The 27,776-nt window shown below is 43.3% G+C and overlaps 4 protein-coding genes and 1 long non-coding RNA gene across 8 annotated transcripts; 4 read left to right on the top strand and 1 right to left on the bottom strand.

Annotated features, from left to right (window-relative positions):
* On the bottom strand, positions 631-2,270 carry LOC110432495. Its single transcript, XR_002449930.1, has 2 exons — positions 1,839-2,270; positions 631-999 (listed from the first exon to the last, which is right to left on the bottom strand). It is a non-coding gene; the product is annotated as an uncharacterized LOC110432495 (long non-coding RNA).
* LOC110432921 (alcohol dehydrogenase-like 2) lies at positions 4,118-8,198 on the top strand. The gene is made up of 10 exons (XM_021454144.1): positions 4,118-4,279; positions 4,383-4,519; positions 5,357-5,403; positions 5,950-6,290; positions 6,404-6,486; positions 6,790-6,865; positions 6,984-7,051; positions 7,179-7,277; positions 7,511-7,672; positions 7,790-8,198. Exons 1-10 carry the CDS (start codon positions 4,240-4,242, stop codon positions 7,934-7,936), a joined length of 1,200 nt encoding a protein of 399 aa, XP_021309819.1. The 5' UTR covers positions 4,118-4,239; the 3' UTR covers positions 7,937-8,198.
* LOC110432922 (alcohol dehydrogenase-like 2) lies at positions 8,663-12,019 on the top strand. Of its 3 annotated transcripts, none has more exons than XM_021454146.1 (10): positions 8,663-9,045; positions 9,156-9,309; positions 9,868-9,914; positions 10,100-10,440; positions 10,527-10,609; positions 10,751-10,826; positions 10,940-11,004; positions 11,085-11,180; positions 11,293-11,454; positions 11,570-11,750. In XM_021454146.1, the coding sequence occupies exons 1-10, from the start codon at positions 9,038-9,040 to the stop codon at positions 11,711-11,713; spliced, it is 1,176 nt and encodes a 391-aa protein (XP_021309821.1). In that variant the 5' UTR covers positions 8,663-9,037; the 3' UTR covers positions 11,714-11,750. The 3 variants fall into 3 exon arrangements, with proteins under 3 accessions (XP_021309821.1, XP_021309822.1, XP_021309820.1); XM_021454145.1 differs by having other exon boundaries at positions 9,009-9,045; positions 9,173-9,309; positions 11,570-12,019; XM_021454147.1 differs by lacking the exons at positions 9,156-9,309; positions 9,868-9,914 and having other exon boundaries at positions 8,664-9,045.
* On the top strand, positions 12,229-15,527 carry LOC8061554 (cytochrome c oxidase subunit 6b-1). Its single transcript, XM_021454148.1, has 5 exons — positions 12,229-12,411; positions 13,388-13,648; positions 13,719-13,801; positions 13,878-13,959; positions 14,901-15,527. The coding sequence occupies exons 1-5, from the start codon at positions 12,376-12,378 to the stop codon at positions 14,952-14,954; spliced, it is 516 nt and encodes a 171-aa protein (XP_021309823.1). The 5' UTR covers positions 12,229-12,375; the 3' UTR covers positions 14,955-15,527.
* Positions 19,300-27,670, top strand: LOC8079212 (ATP-dependent RNA helicase DEAH11, chloroplastic). Of its 2 annotated transcripts, none has more exons than XM_002463149.2 (3): positions 19,300-20,341; positions 22,129-25,264; positions 26,375-27,670. In XM_002463149.2, the coding sequence occupies exons 1-3, from the start codon at positions 19,433-19,435 to the stop codon at positions 27,580-27,582; spliced, it is 5,253 nt and encodes a 1,750-aa protein (XP_002463194.2). In that variant the 5' UTR covers positions 19,300-19,432; the 3' UTR covers positions 27,583-27,670. The 2 variants fall into 2 exon arrangements, with proteins under 2 accessions (XP_002463194.2, XP_021309463.1); XM_021453788.1 differs by lacking the exon at positions 19,300-20,341 and adding an exon at positions 20,652-20,787.

Here is a 27,776-nt window from a genome sequence, read left to right as displayed (position 1 = left end):
TTATCATGGTTTTTATACAAATTTACCTGTTAGTAAGTAAGCATATCCAAGCAGTCCGCAATCATTCATGAATTTTATCTAATTAATTAACTTTATCTTCCACAGCTCGGGTTTTGTCCAATCATGCAGGACCTTCGTATCCAGACGCTCCAAGAGAACTCGGCCACCATGGTTAAACAAATCAATTACCTTGAAAACAAGGTTCTCACCATGGAAGCGAAGATCGAGAAGCTTGAAAAGGGGGATGCCAAGCCAAAGAAACATCACAAAAAGTGATGTTTTATGGAACAACTCTTTCAAAAATAAAGTTTTAGAGAGCAACATTACTTTGTGTTTCTCTGAATTTTTAGATTTCTTGTGGCACTTAAACATACTATGAATAACGAGACTGCAAGACATGCTTATTGTTCCAAAGTATCAAATAACTTATGAATACCATGTTCTGCTACGACAGCTAATATGCTTCGTGTTCATTTGTCAAAATATGATTGTTTCGATGACATACTCTACAAACGTCGTTTTGAACAAAAACGATGATGTATGGTTGTCACATTCATCTATTATGCTGTTGATAATTGTGCAACTCAATTGTGAAATTCCATTGCAGCAAAAAAAGAGATCAAGTCAAAGTTAAATGTGAACCATATTTGGCAAAATCTGAATGGTGATATTCATTGATGCCACATAAATGTATCTCATAGGTTCACATGGTCATATTCTAGTGCCATACACAATCTCCAAAACATGAGTGGAAGTAAAAGTTATACAACACTGCTCAGCGCTCACTGCTTTGAACCAACAAATATACAACCCACAGGGTGTGGCCTCTCTAAATCCAGTTCTAGCGCACTTGTGCAGTGCGATATCCTGCCAATGGGGATGCTGCTGTTGCTCCAAGTGAGCGTCGTGGTAAAGGTTGAACTCATTGGCGTATTTGGGGCGACATCTGAATGGTGAACCATATTTGGCATCTTCTAGCTGTTTCAGCTCTTTCAACACCTGCGACATAGACACCACGACGTAGAAAATAAAATAATTAGTCTTTAGCTAACACAGAGCTAGGACCAATTATTGACATATCCCATTAAAAGGTACCATCCATCAGGCAATCAAGCCCTTTCACCATCTAAACAGAAGCTGGTTTTACACTAATGCACTTACGGGCCTACACTTAGTTTAAGCTACTAAATGCATTTTTGAGTTAAACATCTCAGCATTTCAGGAACCCAAAGGTAGCATCCATCAGGCAATCAACTAATGGAGACACAACAAAAGGACCTAATTAGCTGCTATCCTATGACTACCGTGCTGCCCAAGCTGGTTTGATGGTTTGGCCAATAATGATCTCTTCCCCAACAACAGTACTAGATAGCAGCTAAAACTCAGATCATGTCACTATAGCAAAGTGATGCAAACTAAAACTCAGATCAAACTACTTGAGCATCAATTCATGATGACAAGGGAGGGAGGGCGGTGCAGAGTAACCATAGCTCAAGCACAATGTCAGACCAATTGAAAACAAATACTTTGTTACCAAATTGAGCATTCAGCTCAGACTTTAACAAAACTAAATGGCCATTTTGTAGATTCAATCCAATGTGAGATTCAGTGTTGTCTTAGTTTTCAGACACAGTTACCAGTCAGATAATCCAATGTGAGATTCAATATGAGATTCAATGTGACATTCAATCCAATGTGAGATTCAATCCAATGTGTTACCAGTCAGATAATAGTACAGTTCTAGCATTTTGTCTTAAGGAAAAAGAAGCTAGTAACATGTTTAGCATCAGCTAACCGGAGGAGGGAACGAAGGAATCGGTGAATGGAGTGGAGCTCACCTCCACCATGTTCCTCCGGAAGAAGGCGAGGAGGAGGTCATCCACGAAGGAGGGCCGGTACTCGCCGCGGCCTCCATGTGCCCGGTTGGGGAGCTGATGGTTGGTCAGGAGGGGTCAGGCCTAGATCTCGCCGGAGACGATGCAGGACCGACGCAGTGCGTCGAGGTCCTCCCGACGACAGACAACGGTGCCGGAGACGATCCATGAACGGTGGTGGGGCGACGGCTTGGGTGCGGGCGAGACCTCCGCCGCCGTCGGCTTCTTCACGTACATCGCGTCTTCGGATCCAACTCCCCCTCCTTGCCCGCAGCTCGCCGGCCTTGACAACGACGTCCTGGATGTCCTCGCGCGAGGTCGGGAGCGCCGGTGGGACCTAGGCAGCGGCAGAGGAGGATGCAGCGGTCTGGATGTCATCGGGAGAAGAGGATTAGGTGGCCTGATGAACCCTAGAAATAAAATGTTATTCTATTTAGAATCTCATCAAACTATATTACTTCAATTATACATATACAACTATACTACACATTTTACAATTATGCATTTACCTTTTTACCCTTTGTTAAAATACAAAACTACAAAAAAAGGAATTACCACTCCTCTAATTAGAGCCCTAATCCTCTCAATTTCGGAGGCGATGGGAGGCGACGGGACGCTTATGGCCCACGGACCATAGACACACCAATCGCCTCTCATCGCCTAACTCTCATCGCCTCACATCGCTTTTCATGCTCTGGGTCCACCGGTCATAGACACACCAATTGCTTCTCATCGCCTCTCCAACCATTGTAAAAATATTCTTATAATTATTGTCCAACCATGGACTAACTAGGATCGAAAGATTTATCTTGCAAATTACAGATAAATTATACAATTAGTTATTTTTTTTATCTATATTTAATGCTCCATAAGATTCGATGTGATGAGGAATCTTAAAAAATTTTAGGATTTTAGGTGAAACTAAGCAAGACCTAAGGCCAAAAGAGTCAACATTTGTCCTACTAGATAGAAGTTTAGTACCATACTAGCGAAGACTTAAATTGGGTTCCTGTAGCGACGAAGTTTAGTACTATACAGAAAGTTGGAGAAAAAACGAGCCAACTTTAGGTCTTGTTTAGTTCCAAAAAGAATTTACAAAAACTTTTAGATTTCTCATCATATCGAATCTTGCGGTGCATGTATAGAGTATTAAATATATATAAAAATAATAACTAATTGCACAGTTTACATTTAATTTATGAGACGAATTTTTTAAATCTACTTAGTCTATAATTAAATAATATTTGTTAAATATAAACGAAAGTGCTATAGTTTTTATATTGCGAAAAATTAGAACTAAATAAGACCTTAAAAGCCAAGAGACTGTTAACTTTTGAGCGAAGCAAGGACGAAAGTTTTAGGCTATCGTAGCAACGAAGTTTAGTACCATACTCGAAGTTGGAGGAAAGTTGAGCCAGCTAATTAAAAGCCTGGACCTAAAAGACGATTAACTCCAAATCAATTCTTTTATGCAAAGCCAGAATAAAAATATAAGAGAGTTAATTAGCAAGTGTGTGGTTCATTCAACGTTATGTAAAGTGGGCTTTAGCCGCCTTCTTAGGTGGGGGCACTGCAACTTATGTGGCATGCCTAGCTAGCAGTTGAGCCTGCTATATTTTATTACTTTTTGGCTCCCGAAGCTAAAGTTTAGTATATATCACATCGGATACTAATTAGAAAGACTAAATATAAATTAATTATAAACTAATCATACATGATCAGACTAATTAGCGAGACGAATATATTAAGTCTAATTAATTTATTATTAGTAAATATTTATTGTAACAATATATTATTAAATTATAAACTAACTAGGCTTTTTTGTCTCGTAAATTAGTCTGAATCTATGTAATTAATTTTATAATTAGTCTATATCAGTGCTCCTAATTAGGTCTTGTTTAGTTCTAGGTGAAAAGATTTCGGGTACTATAACACTTTCATTTGTATTTGTCAATTATTGTTTAATCATGAACTAACTATATTCAAAAAGTTCGTCTCACAAATTATAGACAAATTAGATAATTAATTTTCTATCTATATTTAATAATTTATGTATATAATGTAAGATTTGATGTGACGGAAAATCTTAAAAAGAGCTTACGGTGTTCAATCATTCGATGTCACGTAGAACTTAGCCGTGTGGAAACAAACAACCTTGATACGATCTGTTTGATAATGAAAGGTCGCTGGTGGCACATGGCCAAATGCCTGACCTGAGCTCCATATTATATATTCGACACGACTACACGAGGCACACACCAGAGCCTGCTAGTACACTGCTACTAGACTTTGTTTTATGCCTCGTCTCCATTGAGCGGATCGGACGAGATCGCTCCGACGACCTGCGTGTGCTACCGGCGACGAGATGCAGCCGGACAACGCGGGCAAGCCGATCCGGTGCAAAGGTACGTCTACACTGACTCTACACACATGCCTTTCCATGAGTGTCTGAGTGTCTGCAAGCGCCAAGCGGGCGGCCTTGTGATCGTCTCGTCGTCGATCGCGCAGCGGCGGTGAGCAAGGCGGCGGGGCAGCCGCTGGAGATGGAGGAGGTGGAGGTGGCGCCGCCGCGGGCGCACGAGGTCCGCGTCAGGATCATCTGCACCTCGCTCTGCCACACGGACATCACCTTCTGGCGCATGAAGGTACGGATCAAATCGGTTAAGTGTTTTGGTAGAGTTTCATCTCATGATTTTTTGAGTTTTAATTTTCGATTTTCTTCGATATAGAATGATTCTGATAGGAGAGAAGAGTTGTGAGAAGTGAATCTAGGGTAATTTGGTGACTAAAGACTTCAGACTAAGAGAGCTATGGTCAACGGGTGTTTTTAGCTTTTCGCTCGTAACCTAAGTAGAGATATAATTTTTTTTTATGAAATTAGGGTGGTTTGCACCCTACAGGAAATTTATTAAAAGCCAAAAAGCTAAAACAGTTACAATTAAAAAAAAAAGTTATAGAGACAGAGATACAGAGAAAAGGTAGAGATGTGGTTTGTCAGTTCTCTACTAAAACCAATATTGTTTGTTTAGCTGATAAGCTATGATAGAAAATAATGTTGACTGGTTTCTTGTATAAAAATACTATTGAATGAATGTTAGATTCGGCTAATAAAGTCAAAAGAACAGGTCTACTAGTTGCATTTAAACCTTTTTGTATATATAGCTCCAATGAATCTGCTCCAAGCATCAGATTTAGCCACTGACCCTTCCAAAGCATCAACTTTTGTTTATCTTATTGCGAAACGACGTGAGTTGCGTGCTGAGTGTGCCAGAAAATATTCGGCGTGCGATGTGAAAAACAAAAACATATAATTTGGATATACTATGAATATGCATCATCTAAGATGTTTGAAAAACTTCTAAATAGTTTTTTTTTGGCTTCTCTCTTTTTCATCAAAGAGACGTTTTCAGCACCGAATTATTTATTTTCTATAAATTCACGTATTTCCGTAAATATATATACAATTTTTATTCTTTTTTCAGGATTTTCCGGCCATGTTTCCATCCATCCTGGGCCATGAAGCAATCGGGTAAAAGAAAAAGTGCTTCCAGGATATTGAAATCATAGTGACACATACATGAACGCATGCTTTATATGTACTCCAATAGCCAACATCGCTTGATCGCAAGTACAAAGAAGAAAAGAATAGTCAACATCCTCTCTATCTCTGAATAAATAGATTTCTAAAGTTGTTTAAGCTAAGTTTTTAAAACTTTGACCAATTTCTAGCAAAATCTGTAAAGATTTATAACGTCAAACTAGTATCATTACATATATACTATATACCATCAAATATATTTTTATAATAGGTTCAGTTTATATCATATACATGTTCTACTTTTTTCTAAAAAGTTAGTCAGAAATTGACTTATTCGGAGACTAAGAGAGTATAAAATAAATTGGTTATCAAAATGTTCACGTAGGTCAAACCTCATTTTATATTTTATTAGGAGGTAAGATAAAGAGTGGGTTAGGATAAGATAAGTTAGCGTGGATGAGATAGACATCATTATATATGCTCCCTGCTTCCAAGGCGCACGCAACGATGGTCAACTGAACAACTCATGTGCACTAGTGTGGTGGAGAGCGTGGGGGACCATGTGCACGAAGTGGGCGTGGGCGACGCGGTGGTGCCGGTGTTCCTGCCGCAGTGCGGGGAGTGCGCCGACTGCGTCTCCGCCCGCAGCAACATCTGCTCCGCGCTGCCGTACCGCCCCGGCGTCATGCCGCGGGACGGCACCACGCGCTTCTCGCTCGCCGCCACTGGCGAGCCCGTCCACAGCTTCCTGTGCGTCTCCAGCTTCGCCGAGTACACGGTGGTGGACGTCGCGCACCTCGTCAAGCTCGACGTCGTCGGCCCCGCCCCCGCGCTGCCGCCGGAGAAGGCGTGCCTGCTCAGCTGCGGCGTCACCACCGGTACGCGCGCGCACGTACACACATTGCCGGATTTCGTGGGTCGATCGTTGTCTGTTCGCGTCATCACCCGGCTGACGATGCCGTGCTGCATCTGCATCCATATGCATGTGCAGGAGTTGGTGCGACTTGGAAGGTTGCGGCGGTGGAGCCCGGCTCCACCGTAGCCGTCTTTGGACTAGGAGCTGTTGGGTTAGCGGTAACGACGACGACGACAGCCCCAACTGATGTTTTGTTGATGTGCTCCGTTAGCTGAATAGCTGTTGTGTCGCTCTCCGTGCGATACGCCAAGACCAACACCAACGGAAATTATAATTAACACACACAAACATCGAATTGTCGTTGTCTACAAGTTTTGGAACGACGACACACACCACACGTGTTCATTTTGTATATCTCATAATCTGATGTTGCGTGATGATCCGTCCGTTGACTGGGATGGATCATCCAATATATGAACTGGATAGCGACCGGACGATGCCTGAACCAATGAACTGTGTAGGTAGCGCAAGGGGCCAAGATGCGAGGAGCTAAGAGGATCATCGGGGTAGACGTGAATCCTGACAAGTTCGAGATCGGTATGCCAATTGCTTTTCTTCAGCTGGTAAAATTGTAAAAGTACTTGTAGTGAGTGGCAGGTCATATATACTACTGTCACTGATCGAGTGGTTGTTTGTTTCGCATGCACCTGTGCAGGCAAGAAGATGGGGATCACCGACTTCGTCAATCCAAATGATATCGCGGAGAAGACCGCCGTGAGCGAGGTCTGAATGAAAATGCAATGCAATTTCCCTGTGTGTGTATATATGTTTTTCGATGCATATATATACCTACGTATGTGGCTGGCAACCAAGCTCACCTACGATGGTGCATGTACACGACGACGACCAGGTCATCAAGGAGATGACCGGCGGCGAAGGCGCCGACTACTGCTTCGAGTGCATCGGTTCAGTTTCAGTCATGGCGGAAGCATTCAAAAGCTCACGAACGGTACGGACGGCCGCACGGTCGTCACAGCACGCCTGCACTAACGAAATCGGCTTTGCCAAGTGTGTTTTTTTAACACTCGGCAAAGAAGTTTTTTTCTAAGTAAAAAAAAAAACACTTCGACAAAAAAACCACCGGATAGAAAGGCTTTTTAAAAAATACTCGGCAAAAAGATCTCTTTAACGAGTGTCAGAAAAAAAAAAACACTGCCCACCGTTGAATCTTGTTGTGTGCAGGGCTGGGGGAAGACGGTCGTTCTCGGCGTCGACGGCAGCTTGGCGCCGATCAGCGTGCCGTCGTTCGACATCATGCGGGGGCGGTCGGTCACCGGCTCGCTCTTCGGTGGGATCAAGCCCAAGGACGACATCCCCGTGCTGGCACACAAGTACCTAGACAAGGTGATCATATCATCCGCAGGATCTGCATGCTGTGAGCTCATGAATGAGCTCCATCGTCGTCGATCCATGCATGCCTTATTGTGATTGCCTGGAGGAATGACATGCATTTTTTTCCAGGAGCTGGAGCTGGACGACTTCATCACGCACCAGATGGGTTTCCAGGAGATAAACCGCGCGTTCGACCTGCTCACCCAAGGGAAGTGCATCCGCTGCATCATCTGGATGGACGACGACTACGGCGCCAAGGAGAACGACGGCGCGTGATGCCGCGTGCCGCCGGCGCGCACGCAGGACTGACTGCCAGGACATCGTCGTACGCGCACTTGTGTTGTGTGGACAGCAATGATCTTGTTGTCGTGACTCCAATTTGCTACTCTATGTATCTATGTATGTAAGTGGCGACGAAATAGGTTTTAAAATGAACATTTCCACGCATAATGTTGTGTTGAAATGTTGTGGCTTCACATATTGTTGAACCAAGTTTACATAATGTTGAAAGAGCATGCATATGTATAAACGTGCAAAATTAAAACCCATAAAGTATCTGGAGTAAAAACAAGGACTAAAACACAAACCTATAAACTTTGGGTATTGATTGATTCATTACCAAAAAAATGGCACATCAATTTTATGGCCAAAGTCATGGCAAAACCACTAGAAGCTTCTTCAATCAGCCTCATAAGAGGAAAAGAAAATGCTCACTACTATGTCGTGGCACTCAACCAATTACATTTCTACATTTTTTGTCCTAAGAGCATCTCTATATCAGATCCCCAAGCTAAAATCAAAGGCTGTCAAGCAAAATCATGGGAGAGCATCACCAATAGTTATGGCAAAATCATGGACCCACAATGCTCTCTTTCTTTAGCGGTAATGACAGCTCAACCTTATCAAGCAAAATCAAAAGTTGTCAAGCAAAATCATGGAACTACATCATCTCTCCTAAAGTCCTAATATGATAGGTTTATGGCACTCAACCTTTGATGTTTTTGGCACCCAAGCAAGCAGACCCACAACACAATGCTCTTTTTCTTTAGCGGTGATGACAGCTCGGTGACCTATATCGTGGGCAGGCCGGTGAGGGCACTACCCGCAGCCCGCAGCTACTGTTGAGCCACATGAGATTTCTGAAGCTAGCTGAGCAGACAAAAACCTACCTAACCAATTTCGTCCTTCATTATTATAGAAGATAGTAGAAAATTACGTTTTGCTTTACCCCCACTTGACACGCCTGCTGTTTGCCACAGCTTCACAGGACATCATCGCATCGCACTCGCACCTCGAGCGAGCGAGAGCTGTGGCGTCCTCTGACCGGGTGGTGGCCGTGGCGGCGGCGATGGAGCAGAGCGCCGCGAAGCCCATCAGATGCAGAGGTATGTGTGGTGCGTGCACTGCACCTTCCTCCCCGGCCGCGCGCACCTCCGTCTCTCTCTCCTGCTTCGTTCCTTCCTGCCTTGTACTAGTTGTATGAACAGCGCCCTAGCTGTGATCGTCGCGCAGCGGCGGTGAGCAAGGCGCCGGGGCGGCCGCTGGAGATGGAGGAGGTGGAGGTGGCGCCGCCGCGGGCGCACGAGGTCCGCGTCAGGATCATCTGCACCTCGCTCTGCCACACGGACGTCACCTTCTGGTGCATGAAGGTACGGATGCAGATATAGATTGCAGAACACCCATGCGGCCATGCCGGGTGCCGGCTGGGCATCGGCTGATTCTGATTCCCTCCTATTTCCTCGCATCCGCATATCGATCGTGCGCTAGGAAGAGCAGTTCTGTGCTTCGGCTAATCGGCTCGGCGGCTCATTTAGAAAAAAATGAGATAAAAAATATCATCTATGCAAATGTGATGTTTGACTAATCAAAATATTTTAAGAAAACTATTTAGCAAACTATTGGGTAACTTTTTTTTTACTTTTTGCTAAAGAAATGAAAACAAAGAGTTGTTTTATAAAACTCGCGGAGATGCTCTAAGATCAAGATTCTCAATACAATTGTACTACTTGAAATTGTCTTCTATCTTTTATTATGATCGAGATTTTAGAAACGGTAACCCAATAATATGTTGCCTTTTTTTTTTTGGAAAAGTCGCTGATGTAGTGGTTGTTTTTTGAACTTTATTGGAGATGATCTTAGATCCATATCCATGCACAGATTTTCGTAGTTTTGTTACTTACGCACACCGTTTTTGTTCCTTTTTGCAGGATTTGCCGGCCATGTATCCGTCCATCCTCAGGCACGAAGCAGTAGGGTAGGCTTACATTCAGACAGCCACAGTTTACTTTCAGGCCGGTTTTGTTCTGTTCTGAAAAAAAAAGGAAAAGTTTGAGTTTTGTTCTAATCGCCGATAGATAGATGAGCACATGCATGCAGTTCGATCCGTTGCCATGGCATTTGCGTTGTTGATTCGTCGTGTCCACTGTCCTGTCTGTCCAGCGTGGTGGAGAGCGTGGGGGAGCATGTCCAGGAGGTGGCCGTGGGGGACACGGTGGTGCCGGTGTTCCTGCCGCAGTGCGGCGAGTGCGACGACTGCCTGTCCGCCCGCAGCAACATCTGCTCCGTGCTGGCGCACCGCCCGGGCCACATGCCGCGGGACGGCACCACGCGCTTCTCGCTCGCCGCCTCGGGCGAGCCCGTCCACACCTTCCTGTGCGTCTCCAGCTTCGCCGAGTACACGGTGGTGGACGTCGGCCACGTCGTCAAGCTCGCCGCCGTCGGCCCCGCCCCCGCGCTGCCGCCGGAGAAGGCGTGCCTGCTCAGCTGCGGCGTCGCCACAGGTACGGTGCTAGCTCGCGACGACAGCATTGGACACTGGACATTGGGGTAGATAGATCCACCACGCTGATGCTGCTGACGCGTGCAGGCGTTGGTGCAGCTTGGAAGGTTGCCGCAGTGGCGGCCGGTTCAACTGTTGCTGTCTTCGGACTCGGCACCGTCGGGTTAGCGGTAATAATGACACATCTTGAATTGCAAAGATTACACACGTCAATGCTCCTCTTATGTCTTATCACACATAAAGCCTAGCCCTAGCTACCTGTTCCTGATAGTAACAGGACATCTTGACGGCGATTCCTGAACTGAATGCAGGTAGCGCAAGGGTCCAAAATGCGTGGTGCCAAGAGAATCATTGGGGTGGATCTAAATCCGGACAAGATGGAGATCGGTACTTGACTTGACAACGACTCTGCTTGCATCTCAAGATCTTCCAAGAACCAGCGTGATTTTGTTGCATCGAACTGCTGTTTGTTTTGTGACTGTCGATTCCTGTAATTGCAGCAAAGAGGTTAGGGATCACCGACTTCGTGAATCCAAATGAGACCGGGGGAAAGGCTGTCAGCGAGGTCTGTATCTGTACCAGCGCAGCTATCTTGGTTGCCTTGTCGTGCTTTACCGATCGATCTGACGATCTCCAAACCTGCAGGTCATCACGGAGATGACCGGCGGCGGCGCCGATTACTGCTTCGAGTGCGTCGGCTCCACCTCGCTCATGGCGGAAGCCTTCAAAAGCTCTCGGAAGGTACGGTACCCATAAGTCGATCGTCTGGCAGCTGGCCACGGGATCTGTTGCGATCGAGTCATGAGTACTGACCAGTGACCAGCTAGCTAATCCCAATGACTGTACGGTGCAGGGCTGGGGGAAGACGATCATCCTGGGCACCGATGCCGGAGCGGCACCCTTCAGCATATCGTCGTCGGACATCAAGCGAGGGCGGTCGGTCACCGGCGGGCTCCTCGGCGGGATCAAGCCCAAGAACGACATCCCCGTGCTGGCGCAGAAGTACCTGGACAAGGTGATCGACCGACCACCCGCACCATGCCATTGCCACCATGCATGATTGCTGAATCCTGAGCCTCCTCGAGTAACTGATTCGATCATTCCGTCCTGTTTTTTGTTCTTTGCATCAGGAGCTGGAGCTGGACGAGTTCATCACGCACCAGGTGGGCTTCGAGGACATAAACCGCGCCTTCGACCTGCTCCAGCAGGGGAGGTGCCTCCGCTGCATCATCTGGATGGACGACGGCGCCAAGGAGAACGGCGCGCTCGCATGACAGACTTGTCAGTGTCTGTTCGTCACTGTCGACACCATAGGTTTTCAGAGGGGGTCATGTCTTCGCGCTGTTAGCTGTACTATCTCGTTCATCATCGTGTATTCGATCGTGTTGCGCTGGACTTGAGGTGCTCCTCCGTCATGCCTTGCAATGCATCAAAGGATGCATGCATCGGCTACTCTGATGCGTGCTAAATACTTCGCGCGGTCACTTGTATTTTGTAACGGGAAATAAACCCGCGTAGCCACGTACTCGCGGCGGTGACGTGTTAACATTGTTTCCGTTCTAATAAGTTTGTCTTGGACTCTTGTGGTAGCCAAACTTAAATAAACCCGAATCAATAGCCAGACTTTTCCAAGTTTGATGAATCCTAATCCTAATACTGTACGCCTTTGAAACGGAGGGAGTACCGAATTATTTAAGCCCCAAAACGCCGATGGCCACTGACTATATTGGGCCTCCATTTTTTAAGCCCAGCCGAAATCACTCGATCTGTCGCGCACCATGTATCCTCCTCTTCAGCTCTTCTAGACTTCAGGTAGCACGTGTCCTCTCTACACATTCTCGAGGGCGCCCACCCACTCCACTCGCATCGTTTCTTCTTCCCACCATCCCACCAGCCGCCGGGCTTCCAGAAGCTTTCGCTGGGCGCCAGCGCCACCATGGCTGCCGAAGGCAATGCTCCGTCGCTCGCCGAGGTAGGGAAGCCGTATCCTCTCCCCATCCTCGAACCTGCTCTCTCGTGAGATACGGCCTGTCGCTGTGGCTACGATTAAGGCAGCTTCTCGCGCCGCGGACGGCGGCGCTCCCGTAGCTAAGAGCTGCTCGTGTACCGTGTGTAGTAGGATGAGTTGGAGTTGGTTTTCTGCTGGAATTCATGTATAATTTAGGTGATTTTTTTTCCACCGAAAAGTTTGGGTGGAATAGTTGGTGGGTACTTCATGCTTGGATACGGAAGGATCCACAGTTGCTGTCCATCAGAGTTTCGTAGTTTTTAAAGTTGAGATGTTGATTTTGTAGTTAGCTGATTAGGATTCGAGTTGGTGTGATGGTATTTTTTTTTACTTCGAATAGTGTTTAAAGTTTTTATTTGAAATTAAAATGTTGTAAGTAAACAGTGCGTCATTTATGGCGGCGTACTGGTTCTTCAGCTCCCATGGCATAATTTCTCTAATCATAGCTCCATGATAAGCATATGTTGTGAAGCCGTGACTAGTGGTATGATTCTATCAGGAGCATTCGCCTAAAGCTGTACCACTTGCCCATGAAACTGAACCTCAGATTGAATTTCAAGCCGGAGAGCATTGTGCGGTCTGAGATTGTCGTAATTTCTAGTATCGTTTTAGCTATGTCTTCAAAGCTGGAGTCCCTCGAATATTTGCTGTATCCCTTGCTCCAGACACAGTGAATGATGTGCGATAGCTTCTATACTGAAGCTATGTTCAGTTAATTCCCCCTTTTTTTTTTATGAAATTTAGTTTCGAGCATGTTTCACGTTTCTGATGTGTTTGTTGAAACATTTTTATGCTGATGTGTTGGGCCTAGATTGTTGTCTTGTGATCTCTTATTGCTAGGGACTTGTTATCTTGAAGGCTTAATGCCTTTTTTTGGTATTGTTCCTTCTGAAATTCATCTGCCTTGGTCACAATCATAGTTGAACCACCTTGCGTGCAGGAATATTCGCTGCCATCCCAAGAGGTCCAAGTACATAATCCATCTGAGGAGAAATCTGCTGTCAGGACTACGGCTGAAGTCGTCCCTGACAAAAGTGCTGAAACTCCAGCAGCTGATGAGACCACTGTTGCTGTCAAAGAAACAAGTGAAACTCCAGAGGTGAAAGAACCCTCCGAGAAGCCAGAAGCTGAGGACAGCTCTGCTGCTGAAGAAAGTAGTGAGGTCTCTGAGGAAGCAGCTGATGAGAAACCAGAAATTAAGGTATGACATTACCAACTAGCTACGAGCATTCGCATTCTATAAGCTGGTATTGAACATTTACGATATCCAGATTGAGACAGCTCCAGCAGATTTTCGTTTCCCAACAACAAATCAAACAAGACATTGCTTCACACGCTATATTGAATATCATAGGTATGGCTGAACTCATTCAGAAAATAATTGGGGTTCTTTCAGCTATTGGTTGTAACTGATTGCAATTTTATAACAGGTGCGTAGCTGCAAAAGGGGAGGGTGCTCCTGAGTGTGAAAAGTTTGCTAAGTACTACAGATCACTCTGCCCAAGTGAATGGGTATGCATTCTTGCTCCAGTTACTATTGTCTATTAGTGCTGCATTAAAAAAAACTATTATCTATTGGTGTGTTGATTTTGAGGTGGTAATTTCTATGGCATATGGACCTAAGTTACTCTTTCTGACTAATCTTCCTAGTAACCATATATAATCTTAAGATTTCCATATGCCCATACCATTAGACGGTGAAATCTGTCTGTGATATAAGTTTTGCAGCACCTTTTATTCTGCAAAAACAACTTTAGCCATCTTGCGGGCCGGTGTGTTGACCTTAAAAATAATTAATAGCTTTTGATGAAGGCTTGAAGTGAAATTCTGGCGTTTGAAAATATATTATCTTATATACCATTGCATTAGCCACGTTTGAGTAAGCCAAAGCATATTTCTATCATCAGAGCAAATTCTTTGACATTGGGTCATTTGATGGAATTGATCGATTAAGTTGGGTCGGTTGATTTCGTAGTTCATTGAGGGAGGGCTACTGGGCAGCATTCTGTTGGATATACTAGATATTCAGATCTCCATGTTTTATACTTTTTATTTATGTGACCCACAGTTTTAGTGCCTTTTGTCTGGTATTTCAGAAATCAAATAAATTAGTCATTATTCAAAAAAAACTTCTTCTACTAAATTGATTTAACCATTTAGCTCATATTGCTACCAAGGAAGTATCTGCATAGCTTAGTTAAAGTGGTGATATAATATGCTATGCTGAATGTTTTATACAATCTTATTTGAACTTTAGTTCTAATTTTGCTGGTTGCCTTTGTGATTAACTTTCGGGGGTTGGTGTCTTTTGTCGAGCATGATTGTTCCTTGTTCTTGAGCTTATGTTACACTACTGTTTTCTAGCTGCAGCAAATCTGATTATTCTGACTTGGTTACTACTCTTTGTTGCTCAGTTCGATGATATGGTTGTCTGTGTGTGTTCTTTTTTGTAGATTGAGCGTTGGAACGAGCAACGTGAAAACGGCACGTTCCCTGGACCCCTGTAATGCTTCTCAGAGAGGCAAGCTGTGATCGTTCTTGTCCTTGCCTTCGTTGATAGCTACAAGGACTACCACAAGTACTTTTCAGAGTTTTGTCAAAATAAAAGTTTAGGTTTGACGTGCAAGGAAGTCTAATGTTAAACACCACCCATGTGTTTTTTAGCATTTCAACACATGATTTTTTGTGTCTATGACATTGGGGCCCACACCTCATTCCTCTCTCAATCTCTTCCTCTTCCTCTCCTCCCTACCTCCTCATTCCTCTCTCTCTCTCTCTCTCTCTCTCTCTTCCTCTTCCTCCCATCCCTACCTCCCGACGCCCGCCTTGCCCCTGACGTGCGCCTCCGCCGCCGTGCCTGCGCACCTCTGCCGCTGTGCCCATGCGCCGTTGCACCCGTGCGCTGTTGCGCTCGTCCCTCCTCGACGTGCCTCCCTCAGCGCGGCCTCTAGCGGCGTCCGCAACCGTGCCCTCGTGCCTGCGCTCGGGCCTCTTCTCATTCTGATCAATGATCTATGATTGTGCTTGCATAGAAAAAAATTATGACATGTTTTTTCATAGAAAAAGATTGTTTCTTATGATATATGATTGTGTTTGATCTGTCCTTTCATAGAAAAAATGTCCCTTATAATCTGTGATATATGGTTGGAGAAGAAAAAGGCTGGAGAAAAGAAGGCCGAAGGCTGTTGGATCTTCATCCTATGGCTAAAAAAATTGTAAGACAACTTTGAGCGGCGGTGGATTTTAGTCGCAAAACAAAGGCGGATAATGTACTTGATACTTCTTTCCGACACAGGGTTCATATGGGGGTGACAGTAAACGGCGGTGGATTTGAGTCCCAACTCTGCCTTGCACACTGAACGGAACTTGCAAATGTTTTTGAGACGCATCCAACACTGTCCTAGATTGCTGTCATAGACAAAATACAGCTATATGCTGTGGCGAAGCTAGAGCAAATTGAAAGATGGTGCACTTGTCTTGTGGGTGCATATGCTTGTATCAGGGATGGTGCATATATGGTGAAATTTAAGCCAAAACTACTGTTTTTTTTCAAATTTGGGGTGGTGCATCTGCACCACCTAGACATAGTATACCTTCGCCCCTATATGCATTAGGTGGCGTGGCAAAGATAATAAAGAAGGGCAATACTCCCTCCACTCCATTTTTTTTTTAAAAGAGGCTTTTCTAGATATATTGTTTGTGTATATAATAGTTATATATCTAGAAAAGTTATAATATTTTAATTAGGAATGGATAAAGTATATTTTTTTAAGGAATACTCCCTATGTCCCTTTTTAATTGTCGCAGTTGGTGTGCGTGCCACAAGTTTGACTCGATTTGTAGAAAATACGTGCAATATTTGTATCTCCAAATAAATTTGTTAAAAAACTAGATTCAAAGGTCTTTCTAATGATACTAATTATGTATTATAAATATTAATATTTTTTAATATATAATTGCCGATAGTTGTTTTTCGGGAAGCACAAGCGACAATTAAAAAGAGACGGAGGGAGTAGCTCCTTGTAAGGAGTTGGAGCATTTTTAAATGAGCCAAGGCCATGAAAACGTGGTTTCTGCCGATTTCTCCTCGTAAACTTAACACAAACTATTACAAAACTGTTGTTTTCACCAAACAATTTTCAGTATGGTTTCAGAAGCTTGTCCATAAGAGGAGTTAAAAGTAACCTTTTTAGGAGAAGCCGGAGTCCTACCAAACTGCCTCGGAGAGTCAACAACTTTGACTTTTTAGCGTGTAGTTAAAACAAGTAACCTTGACCTAACCTTTAAATGAACTTGATTTTATACGATGTGGGATTTCATTTTAGTACTAAAGGTGAAGATACGCTATTAGCAAAAAATATATAACACATGAATAATAACTAGCAAAGGGTAGAATATGACAATTTTGATTTACAACTTGAATTCACATTTTAAACGGGAATATAACAAATGTTGTCTTGAAGTTCATGATCCTAAACTTAATATCATATTATATGACATTAATCAAATATGATATTGCATTATCTAATCATGAGATCCTATCACATACCACAGTTTCACAATCCTTGCTACTAGTACTAGATAGTACTCCTTTCATCTAAAAAACTATTTTAGGTAGTCTAATCAAACTTTCTCAAGTTTGCTAAATAAGTATTTATCAAAGTTTTACTAAAACATATTGCAAATTAGATATAATGATATTTAATTGATATATTTGAAATTATTTGACTTATAAGAAAAATAGAACTAGGAGAATACCTCGCACGTTGCTAATGGGTGGATTACGTGGCATGATGATGTAGACAAAACAAAATACTTATGTGTCTTGCTGACGTAGACATTGACAATAATATGACTAGTGGATTTTAGTTGTGTGTGATAATGCATTGTTTAGTTGGACAAGATAAGCAATCATATGTCTTGCTGACGTAGACCTTTTATTTTGCTTAGAAGTAAAATCTGACTCTTAGACTTCTTATTACGTGCAAACAAATAGAGGAAAGAAAAAACCCAAAATAAAGAGAGAAGAAAAAAACCAGGATGGATACAGTACCATGACTCAATGAACGAAAAACCAAAGTGAAAAAATAGGATAGATATCTTGTCTTCATATACCTAGAAAATAAAATTGAATTGCGATATAAAATAAAGAAAGATGTTAGGCTCACTCTAAGATGAAAAAGTTTTAAAATTATTAAAATAGAAATATATCTTTATTAAATTTTGACAATACAATTAATATTTTTACTATATTTAAAATAAATTCTAAAGACACGTGCGTGTTGCACGTGCATATTTGCTAGTTGTATAAAATTAGTCAGAGCTATTTCTCGAAAAGTAAGAATGACAATTATTTTAGGATAGAGAGTATCTTTTTAGGCTCGACTGATGTTGCCTATGCCCTTCTTCTTCTCCGTATTTTCCCTCTTCGGCGTCTCTCGCCTCCATTACTGCATGCTAGCGGTCGCAAAGCTCCAACAAAACTCTAACGTGACCATGGTGACCCACTTCTCTTCCCCGGTACCTCCTTCCACGATGAGCTCCAACATGGAACTCTCCTGCCTCGCTCAGGCCCAGCCACCTCCACACCGCTACCAGGACCCATAAATCGTCTAGCCATTGTCTTCATCATCTTGTCGCCCTTCCTTTTCCACACTCCTTTTTTCTAAGAGTTTTGTCTGAAAAATCATGTCTAAAACCACTATTTTTTAATTTAGCCTTATTTAATTTTTAAAAATTTTGCAAAATTTTTTAGATTCTTCGTCACATTAAATCTTAAGTCACATGCATGAAGCAGTAATTATATGTAAAAGAAATAGCTAATTACATAGTTTATCTGTAATTTGTGAGACGAATATTTTGAGCCTACTTAGGGGGTATTTGGTTGGGGTTGTTAAAGTTTAACAGGTACTGTAGTATTTTTATTTTATTTGACAATTAGTGTCCAATCATAGATTAATTTGTCTTAAAAGTCTCGTCTCTTAAATTACTCTCTAGCCATATTTTTAGTTTTGTAAATAGTCTAGATTTAGTACTTCATATATGTGTCAAATATTCGATGTGACGGACCAATAAACTTTACTGCTTTAAACCAAACAGGTTTTGAGTATATGATTGGACAATATTTGTCAAATACAAACGAAAATACTATAATATTCATTTTGTATTTTTTGGAAATTAAATAAGGTCTTATTGTGAGAGAAAAAGAGGGATGGGGTAGGAAGAAGAACAGTACAATGGGGAAAACCACCACGTGTGGGTGGGGGCGGGCGTCGTGCGCTGGAGTATGTGTGGTCGTGCAAGAGAAAACAAACGGGCTGACTGTAAACTTAGGCTCTGGTTCCTCCTACTAAATTTTGCTAAAATTTAGTCACTTTAGCTAAAGTTTCAGACATATTAATTAAAAAGAGCTAAAATAGTTTAGTTCTATTAGGCCAGTTTCAATGCATGTTTCATAGGAGTGTCATGCATATTAAATAGGGTGCCATATAAGCAAAATTGCTGACTTGGCAGAGTCATTAAATGAAGGAGTTTCATCAGATGAGAGAGGAGTTTCATCCCCATGAAACTCTTATGGCTCGGTTACCTAGTTTATAGTTTTGGTAACTGCGCCATAAAACTATACATTGAGACTGGCCTTAGTCATCAAGAGTAGCTAAAATAATTTTAGCTAGCTAAAATTTATTAAGGGAAACCAAACGTAGTAGAGCTAGGCTCACCGTGGTCTTTTAAAACAGCAATTATCAGGACATATATTAATTATATATAAATACTATAAATAAAAATAACACGAATTAAAACGTGCATGATGCCTGATCCCCCGATCTGCAGATCAGCAGGCCCCCGCGTTCTGACCTTTTCCTCTTCCCCTCGTGGCCTCGTCTGTTCCCGGCGGCCGTTCCCCTTTCCCCTCTCCAAAAACCTCTCGCAAACCCTTGGAAACTGCGCCGCCGGCGCCGCCCTCTCCGCAACCACCGCCGCAGCAATGCGCCGATCTCAGGACCGCGGACTCTTCCGCCCGCCGGACTGGGTCCCACGGCCTCCCCACCACCACCGCGACCACCACTACCACAACGAACACCGGTATCCGCCTCACTCACACCCCCACCGCGACCGACACTACAGCACCGAACACCGGTATCAGCCCCGTGCCCAGCACCAGCGCGACTGCCACGTGCAGCCGCCCCCTCCGCCGTCGCAGTTCGAGGTACTCCTCGTCCGCCCGGGCTCCGATCTGTCCGCCCCGACCGCCATTGAGGTGGAGGCCCTCGTCGCGGGCCTCCCATCGCCGGCCCCGGCCAGCATCTCCGTCCACTCCTCCGGTCGCCATGCCGCGCGCCTCGTCTTCGCCTCCATCTCGGACGCCGCGGCCGCCGCGCGCGAGCTGTGGGCGCTCCGCCTCGAGGGGCTCCACCTCCTCACCCTCGACCTCCCGCACCCCGCCCTCGCCGCCCACGCCTCGCCGCGCATCGCCTCGCTCTTCGCCTCCCATGCCTCCCGCCTCCTAGACTCCGACCTCGTGGCCCTCTCGGCCGCCCGGTCCGCCGAGCTTGCGGCGTCCATACGGGATGTAAAGCAACGTCTGGGCTCGCGTAACCGCTTCCGCGATTTCCATCTGCTGGACCTCGAGAAGAAGACACTGGAGTCTGAGAAGAAGTTGATCGATGCCAAAATTGCCGAGTACAAGGAGGCGATGTTGTCGATACAGCGCGCAATGTCCCCCGGATCGGGGGACAAGGAGGAGGGTGTCAACTTGTTTGGAGCTGTGGAAGGTGCGGATGTGGACTTTGTGAGGGTGCATATGATGCTGCTGCGTGAGTGCCGGAGGCTTAAGGAGGGCCTGCCGATCTATGCATACCGCAGGAGGATTCTTAACCATATTCTTGCTAATCAGGTAACAGTGGATCTTTTGGAATTCGCTATGTGATTTTAATTTCAAGGGAATTGAAATGCCATGCGAATTATTTGATGTTTTGTGCTTGGTATGCTTAGAACTGTAGAGAATTCTTGTGTCTAGATTTTGGTAGTGAGTGCCTTCTTATAGATTCTAAGTAAGACAGAATTCCTTCAATGCATTAGAAATTATACTCCTCCCTTTTGTCACAGAAAAAATCATTTCTGCTATAGGCCACTGGTTTAAGTTATTTTCCCCCTAGAAAAACTTGAAATCCTGATTTTGTTCATAAGAAGTTTGTGGCAGCCTTCAAACCCGGACTGATGACGGGTTCCATCAAACCCCGGACTTCAACTATCTGACCACAGTATAACTCAGGACAAGTTGGCCATTTTGTTCCTCTCCATGCCCTTCTGTTGGGCGCTAGAATGCTGTGAAGTGGTGAGGTAAAAGACGATTTTGCCCCTTTAGATAGAATGAAGCAAGGCTTTGCTATTTCTTTGTGTAAATGCAACTCCATGACATAATGCCTCTATGGCACCAATTACAGCATTGTTAAACACTAGCACAGCTTGCATGACCATGCTTGACCCAGTTGGCATATTATCTTCAATTGCAACGGTTTTGCCAAACATTACAAGAAAAATCTACATTGGCTTATGTTTTTTTTCTTTTTGCAAGAATTGGCTTATGATTTTGTTTTGGCCAACTATGAAACAGGTGACGGTGCTGTTTTATTCATTCAGTAAAATTCATGTCAATAATTGATAACGTTTTCTGTTTCTTCATAATTCTTATCCTCTCTGCATATGCACTATGCAGCTAGGCCCTCCCCTCTCTTTCTCTCCCTTCTTTTCTCCTTTTCTTTTTGCAAATACAGCAACACTTACAATCTTCCACATGGCTAGATGAAACTTGATAGTTGGATGCTTCGTTCTGTATGGGTCACAATGTCTGCTCACTAGCACAAGTTCCTTACTGTACTAACCTCTTCGCAAATACTCCCGTGAAAGCCTTTGTCGTATGGTCGCGATTATTGCAGTGTTTCCAAATCTCCCAAGCGACCAAAATAATCAACTTGTTGAGCCCTTTTGCTTTCCTTCTCAATCTGTTTAATCACTTAAGACCACCAACTGGAGGAGTTTGCTGTCTCTGCTGAGGTGCTGTAGAGGTAAACCACACGAGAGGCCAGAACTTTCAGAAAAAAAAGCCAGATGAAAGCAAGAAAGTGGCACGAATGCAGAATGATTTATGCCTGTTTGGATCATAACATATATAAGTGTAATGGTATGAAATGGAAATAGCCAAGTTACTCTTAATACTTCCTAGTGGGTAAAATTGTCTTTTCTCTCGCCGTTAAACAGCAGTATAACACCCAACTAACAGAAGTGGCATGAAATGGAACAAAATTTCGAACAGATGGGCACATGTTTTTGGATTGCACATAGGGAAGAGTGTAGTTTCTAGTAGCATAGAAGTCATTTGACCTCTGGGTTGTCCAGCATCCTAAATAAACTGAAATTGTGCCCTCTGTTTTTGATTTTCATGTGTATTGGCATAACATTCTTGCTTTTCCGTAATTAACAGAAGAAAGGTTATTACACACATTTTTTGGCAGGGCATCAAACTTTTGATTCTGTGGCCTGTTCAATCATCTGTTAGCAATTTACTTTTATCTAAAATCAGCTGTTATTTACTTTCATTTATTTCTAAAAGTTTGTACAGCATAGTTTGTTGTTGAGAAAAAAAAATCTTGCTCTAAACTTAATGAGCTCCACTTTCCTTAGGTCATGGTCTTAATAGGAGAAACAGGTTCTGGGAAGAGCACACAATTGGTTCAGTTTCTTGCTGACTCAGGTCTTGCTGGTGGTGGCTCCATCATATGTACTCAACCTCGGAAGCTTGCTGCTATATCTTTAGCACATAGAGTAGATGAAGAAAGTAAGGGCTGTTATGGGGAACGTTCTGTGCTGTCATATTCAACCTTGCTAAATTCTCCTCAAGGTTTTGGCACTAAGATTATATTCACCACAGACAGTTGTCTTCTGCATTACTGCATGAGTGATAGGAGTCTGAATGGCATTTCCTATATTATTATAGATGAAGCTCATGAAAGGAGCTTGAATACTGATCTTCTGTTAGCTATGATTAAGAAGAAGCTGCTTGATAGGCTGGATATGCGGCTCATTATAATGTCTGCCACTGCTGATGCTGACAGACTTGCTGAATATTTTTATGGCTGTCAAACATTTCATGTTAAAGGGCGAACTTTTCCTGTTGAAATTAAATATGTCCCAGATATATCAGCAGAGGCTTCATTGAATAGTGTATCAAGTATGTCCTCTGTTGCTTCTGCTACCGCTTCTTATGTTACTGATGTTGTACAAATGGTAAATATCATCCATAAGAACGAGGAAGAGGGTGCTATACTTGCTTTTTTGACATCTCAGCTGGAAGTAGAATGGGCCTGTGAAACATTCAGTGATCCAAATGCTGTGGTACTTCCGATGCATGGAAAGCTTTCTTCTGTAGAGCAGAATCTTGTCTTCAAAAGCTACCCTGGAAAGAGAAAGATTATCTTCTGCACGAATATAGCTGAAACATCATTGACCATAAAAGAAGTGAAGTATGTTGTTGATTGTGGCTTGGCCAAGGAATACAGATTTGTTCCCAGTAGTGGTCTCAATGTACTCAAAGTCAATTGGATTTCCCAAAGCTCTGCTAATCAACGTGCTGGCCGTGCTGGCCGAACCGGAGCAGGGAAGTGTTACAGGCTCTACCCAGAATCTGACTTCGGTATGATGGAAGCGCATCAAGAACCTGAAATTCGTAAAGTTCATCTCGGCACTGCTGTTCTGAGAATACTTGCTTTGGGCGTTACGGATGTAAAATATTTTGAGTTCATTGATGCCCCAGATCCTGAGGCTATCAATATGGCTGTGCATAATCTTGAACAACTTGGTGCTATAGAATATAAATGTAGTGGATTTGAGCTAACTGACACTGGACGTGATCTGGTCAAATTAGGCATTGAGCCAAGGCTTGGGAAAATCATGCTTGATTGCTTCAGCTATGGTTTGATGAAAGAAGGTTTAGTCCTAGCCTCTGTTATGGCAAATGCTAGTAGCATATTTTGTAGAGTGGGTACGAATGAGGAGAAATATAAAGCTGACCGCCTGAAAGTTCCTTTCTGTCACCCTGATGGAGACCTTTTCACTTCACTTGCTGTGTATAAGAAGTGGGAGGCTGGGCATGATAACAAAAATATGTGGTGCTGGCAGAATTGTATCAATGCCAAGACCCTGAGGAGGTGCCAGGAAACTATATCTGAACTTGAAAAATGTCTAATGCATGAGCTAAATATTATCGTTCCAAGTTATTGGAGTTGGAACCCTGAGGAGCCTACTATGCATGATACTTCACTAAAGAAGATTATTCTATCATCTCTTAGAGGTAATCTTGCTATGTTTTCTGGACATGAGAAATTCGGGTATCAGGTGATTTCAGCAGATCAGCCTGTGCAACTTCACCCTTCATGCTCATTGCTCACTTATGGCAGCAAGCCTGAATGGGTGGTATTTTCAGAAATCTTGTCAGTCCCGAATCAATATTTGGTATGTGTAACTGCTGTTGATCGTAATGACGTGTGCACAGTTCACTCCATGTCTTCTTTTATTAAGCAACTGGAGGAGAGTAAATTGCAGCGGAAAGTCATTACTGGGATTGGAAATAAATCGCTGAGAAGATTTTGTGGTAAATGTGGCCAAAATCTGCAGAAAATCATCTCACTTCTGAGAGAAGATTGCAGAGATGACCGCATAATGGTTGATTTAGACTTCAGTAGCAGTGAAGTTTCATTATTTGCTAAAGAGCATGACATGGAAGCAGTCTTTTGCATGGTTAATGATGCTTTGGAACTTGAAGCTAAAATGCTGAGGGATGAATGTGATGAGAGAAGATGTGGTGGCTCTACTATTGCCCTATTTGGCTCTGGTGCTGAAATCAAGCATTTGGAACTTGGGAAGAGATGCCTAACAGTGGAGATTCTGCACCAAAATGCTCGTGATATAGATGAAAAGGAACTTATTGGTTTGGTATATTCTCATGTTCCTGGCATAGCTAATTTTCATAAACTCGGGAATTTTCAGTCAAACGCAGATGAAACAAAGTGGGGGAGGTTTACATTCCTCAAACCAGATTTTGCTGATGATGCCATTTCAAAATTGAATGGGATTGAGTTTCATGGTTCCTCTCTAAAGGTGGGTCCTGTAAGTGCTTACAACCACTCAGGGCTACCATTTCCTGCAGTAAGAGCTAAAGTTTCTTGGCCACGTAAGCCAAGCAGGGGACTTGCACTTGTAACATGTGCTAGTGGGGAAGCTGAATTTATTGTAAAGGACTGCTTTGCCCTTGGGGTTGGTGGAAGGTATATCAACTGTGAGATTAGTAAAAAGTATGCAAACTGTGTCTTTGTCACAGGGGTTCCATTGCATGTAACAGAGCCAGAATTGTATGATGCTTTTCGTAGTACGACCACTAGGAGAATCCTTGACATCCGCTTGCTTAGAGGAGCACCCACAGCCAGCTCTTCCGATTCTGAATGTGCAGAAGCACTGATGAGAGCGATATCACTATTCATGCCAAATAGGAATTTTCCTGGCCAAAATTTCCGTGTTCACGTGATCCCTCCAGAAGAGAAAGACTCAATGATGAGAGCTACCATAACCTTTGATGGAAGCTTTCACAGAGAGGCTGCAAGAGCACTGGACCATCTTCAAGGAAGTGTTCTTCCTTGTTGTCTTCCTTGGCAGATAATCCAGTGCCAGCATGTATTTCATAGTACTGTCTCCTGTCCGATGCGCATATACAATGTCATCAGCCAAGAAGTTGGTGTTCTACTTGAGAGCTTCCGTAGTGAAAAAGGTATTTTTGTATTCCTCGCCTGAGAGAAAATTTGCTTCTATCTTCTTACTGTTCTGTTTGTCATGAGTCATGACATATTCTGCTTTTCCTGCATTGCAGCTTTGTTCTTGTTTGTTATTAAAAACTTGGCTGACTCTAATGCTTACTGCTGCTCTGTTGGTAGAACAGACTCTGCTATTCCCTCCTTGTTCTATTCTTGTTTGTCTGTCATTTTGTTCTTCAGTTTTATATGAGGCAGTCACAAACTGTTTTGAGTCATCCTTTATTGCATTTCATTCAATATAAGGCCTTCTCTTTCTCTTAGAAAATCCTTTGTCCCTACCATTTCTCTCTAGGAAGCTGCTTATTGTTGTTGTTGTTTAGCTTTGTTGCTCTTTTGTTTTCTGGAAGAATCGGAATCTAGCCAATTTGATATCCAGGTATTCAAGTTGTATCCAGTTGTATTGTTCCTCATGCCTTCACCTGCTTCAGGAAGAAACCTATTGTAAATTCTAGGTTTGAGTGTAAATAGAACTCGCGGAGCATGGGCAATTAGATAGCGATCTCCATTTGAACTATTTTTGTTTGAAGAAGGTAAAATTATGGTGCCGTTTGCTTCTAAGGCTCAATTGAAAAGTAATAAATTTTGAAGTGAAGTGAGCTGTTATGAAAACAAATCATAAAAAATCAACCACAACTTAGGCATTAATAATGTGTTGCATTAGTAAATAGGTATATTCCAATGCTCCCTTGTAGTTAAATCCTATAAGCATAAGCATAGTTTGTATTAGTTTGTTCAGCCTGTGCACTGTTAAGGTCGAGGGCCATGTATTGGGACCCTTCCTTTGCATTTTTTGGTCTCTTAGGTGGGCTTGTCATGTTTTTTGGTTGGTTGTTAGCCCTGATGGCTGTTCCCTGGGTGAGCAGTACTAAACTCTGTAATTTCGTTACTACCGTAATGAAATTCGTTTTTTACTGTTGTGGAAAAAAACACTATAAGCATAGTTCTGTGCACCACTATAATTCTTGTGTGCCCCCCTTTTTTTCTCTTATAATGAAAAAAATGATACGCAGCCTCCTACGTATTCCAGGAATAAAAAGTCTTAATCACATTGCTATTCCTACATGCAGGTGTGTCATACAATTTGGAGAAGAACGAGAATGGTCATTTCCGTGTTAAGCTTACTGCAAATGCCACAAAAACAATAGCAGATTTGAGAAGGCCTCTTGAGCTTTTGATGAAAGGAAAAATTATAAACCATCCTGATCTGATGTTAAGCACAGTTCAACTGCTATGGTCCCGTGATGGTATGGAACATTTGAAATCAGTTGAACAGGAGACTGGCACTTACATTCTGTATGACAGGCAAAGTCTGAATATTAAAGTCTTTGGGAGCACTGATAAGGTGGCTGCAGCGGAGGAAAAATTGGTTCGTGCACTTATACAGCTCCATGAGAAGAAGCCTCTTGAAGTTTGTCTCCGTGGCCAGAACCTCCCACCAAACTTGATGAAGGAAGTGATTAAAAAGTTTGGAGCTGATTTAGAAGGACTGAAGAGTGAGGTTCCTGCAGTAGATCTTCAGCTAAACACACGAAGACAGACACTTTATGTTCGAGGCAGCAAGGAGGACAAGCAAAGGGTGGAAGAGATGATCTCTGAACTGATAGCCTCTAGTGACCATAATGCTCCACTGCCATCAAAGAATGCATGTCCTATTTGCCTGTGCGAGCTAGAAGATCCTTTTAAGCTTGAATCCTGTGGTCATATGTTTTGTTTGGCATGCTTGGTGGATCAGTGTGAATCTGCCATGAAATCGCAAGATGGCTTCCCTCTTTGTTGCCTCAAAAATGGGTGCAAGAAGCTCCTCCTCCTAGCTGATCTGAGGTCTCTTGTGCCTGACAAGCTGGACGAGTTGTTCAGGGCTTCCTTAAATGCATTTGTTGCATCTAGCGCAGGATTATACCGTTTCTGCCCCACACCTGACTGCACATCCATTTACCAAGTAGCTGCTGCAGGTGCAGAAGACAAACCCTTTGTCTGTGGGGCTTGCTCTGTGGAGACCTGTACCAAGTGCCATCTCGAGTACCATCCTTTTATCTCTTGTGAGGCATACAAAGAGTACAAGGCAGACCCGGCGGATGCGACTCTGCTTCAATGGCGCAAAGGGAAGGAGAACGTAAAGAATTGCCCTAAGTGTGGATATACAATTGAGAAAGCTGAAGGTTGCAACCATGTTGAGTGCAGGTGTGGCTGCCACATTTGTTGGAATTGCTTGGAGAACTTCAAGAGCAGTGAGGAGTGTTATGGCCATCTCAGGTCTGTGCACTTATCCTATTAGTGAATTATGAAGAATCTGATGTAAATTTGTACAGATGGTAAATAATCACGTGGTTTATAATATGGCAAGCTAATTTTTCCTTCCAACAGTGATTGTCTGATCCCAACAGGTTCCCATCTCTTTCTGTGTTGAGAATATTGTAGGCGCTTTATCATTTTTCACTACAGTAGAATACTATCCAGGACACTGCAGTT

Source organism: Sorghum bicolor, chromosome 2 (genome assembly GCF_000003195.3).
Source record: "Sorghum bicolor cultivar BTx623 chromosome 2, Sorghum_bicolor_NCBIv3, whole genome shotgun sequence".
NCBI lineage: Eukaryota > Viridiplantae > Streptophyta > Magnoliopsida > Poales > Poaceae > Sorghum > Sorghum bicolor.
This window is presented reverse-complemented; position numbering and strand designations above follow the sequence as displayed.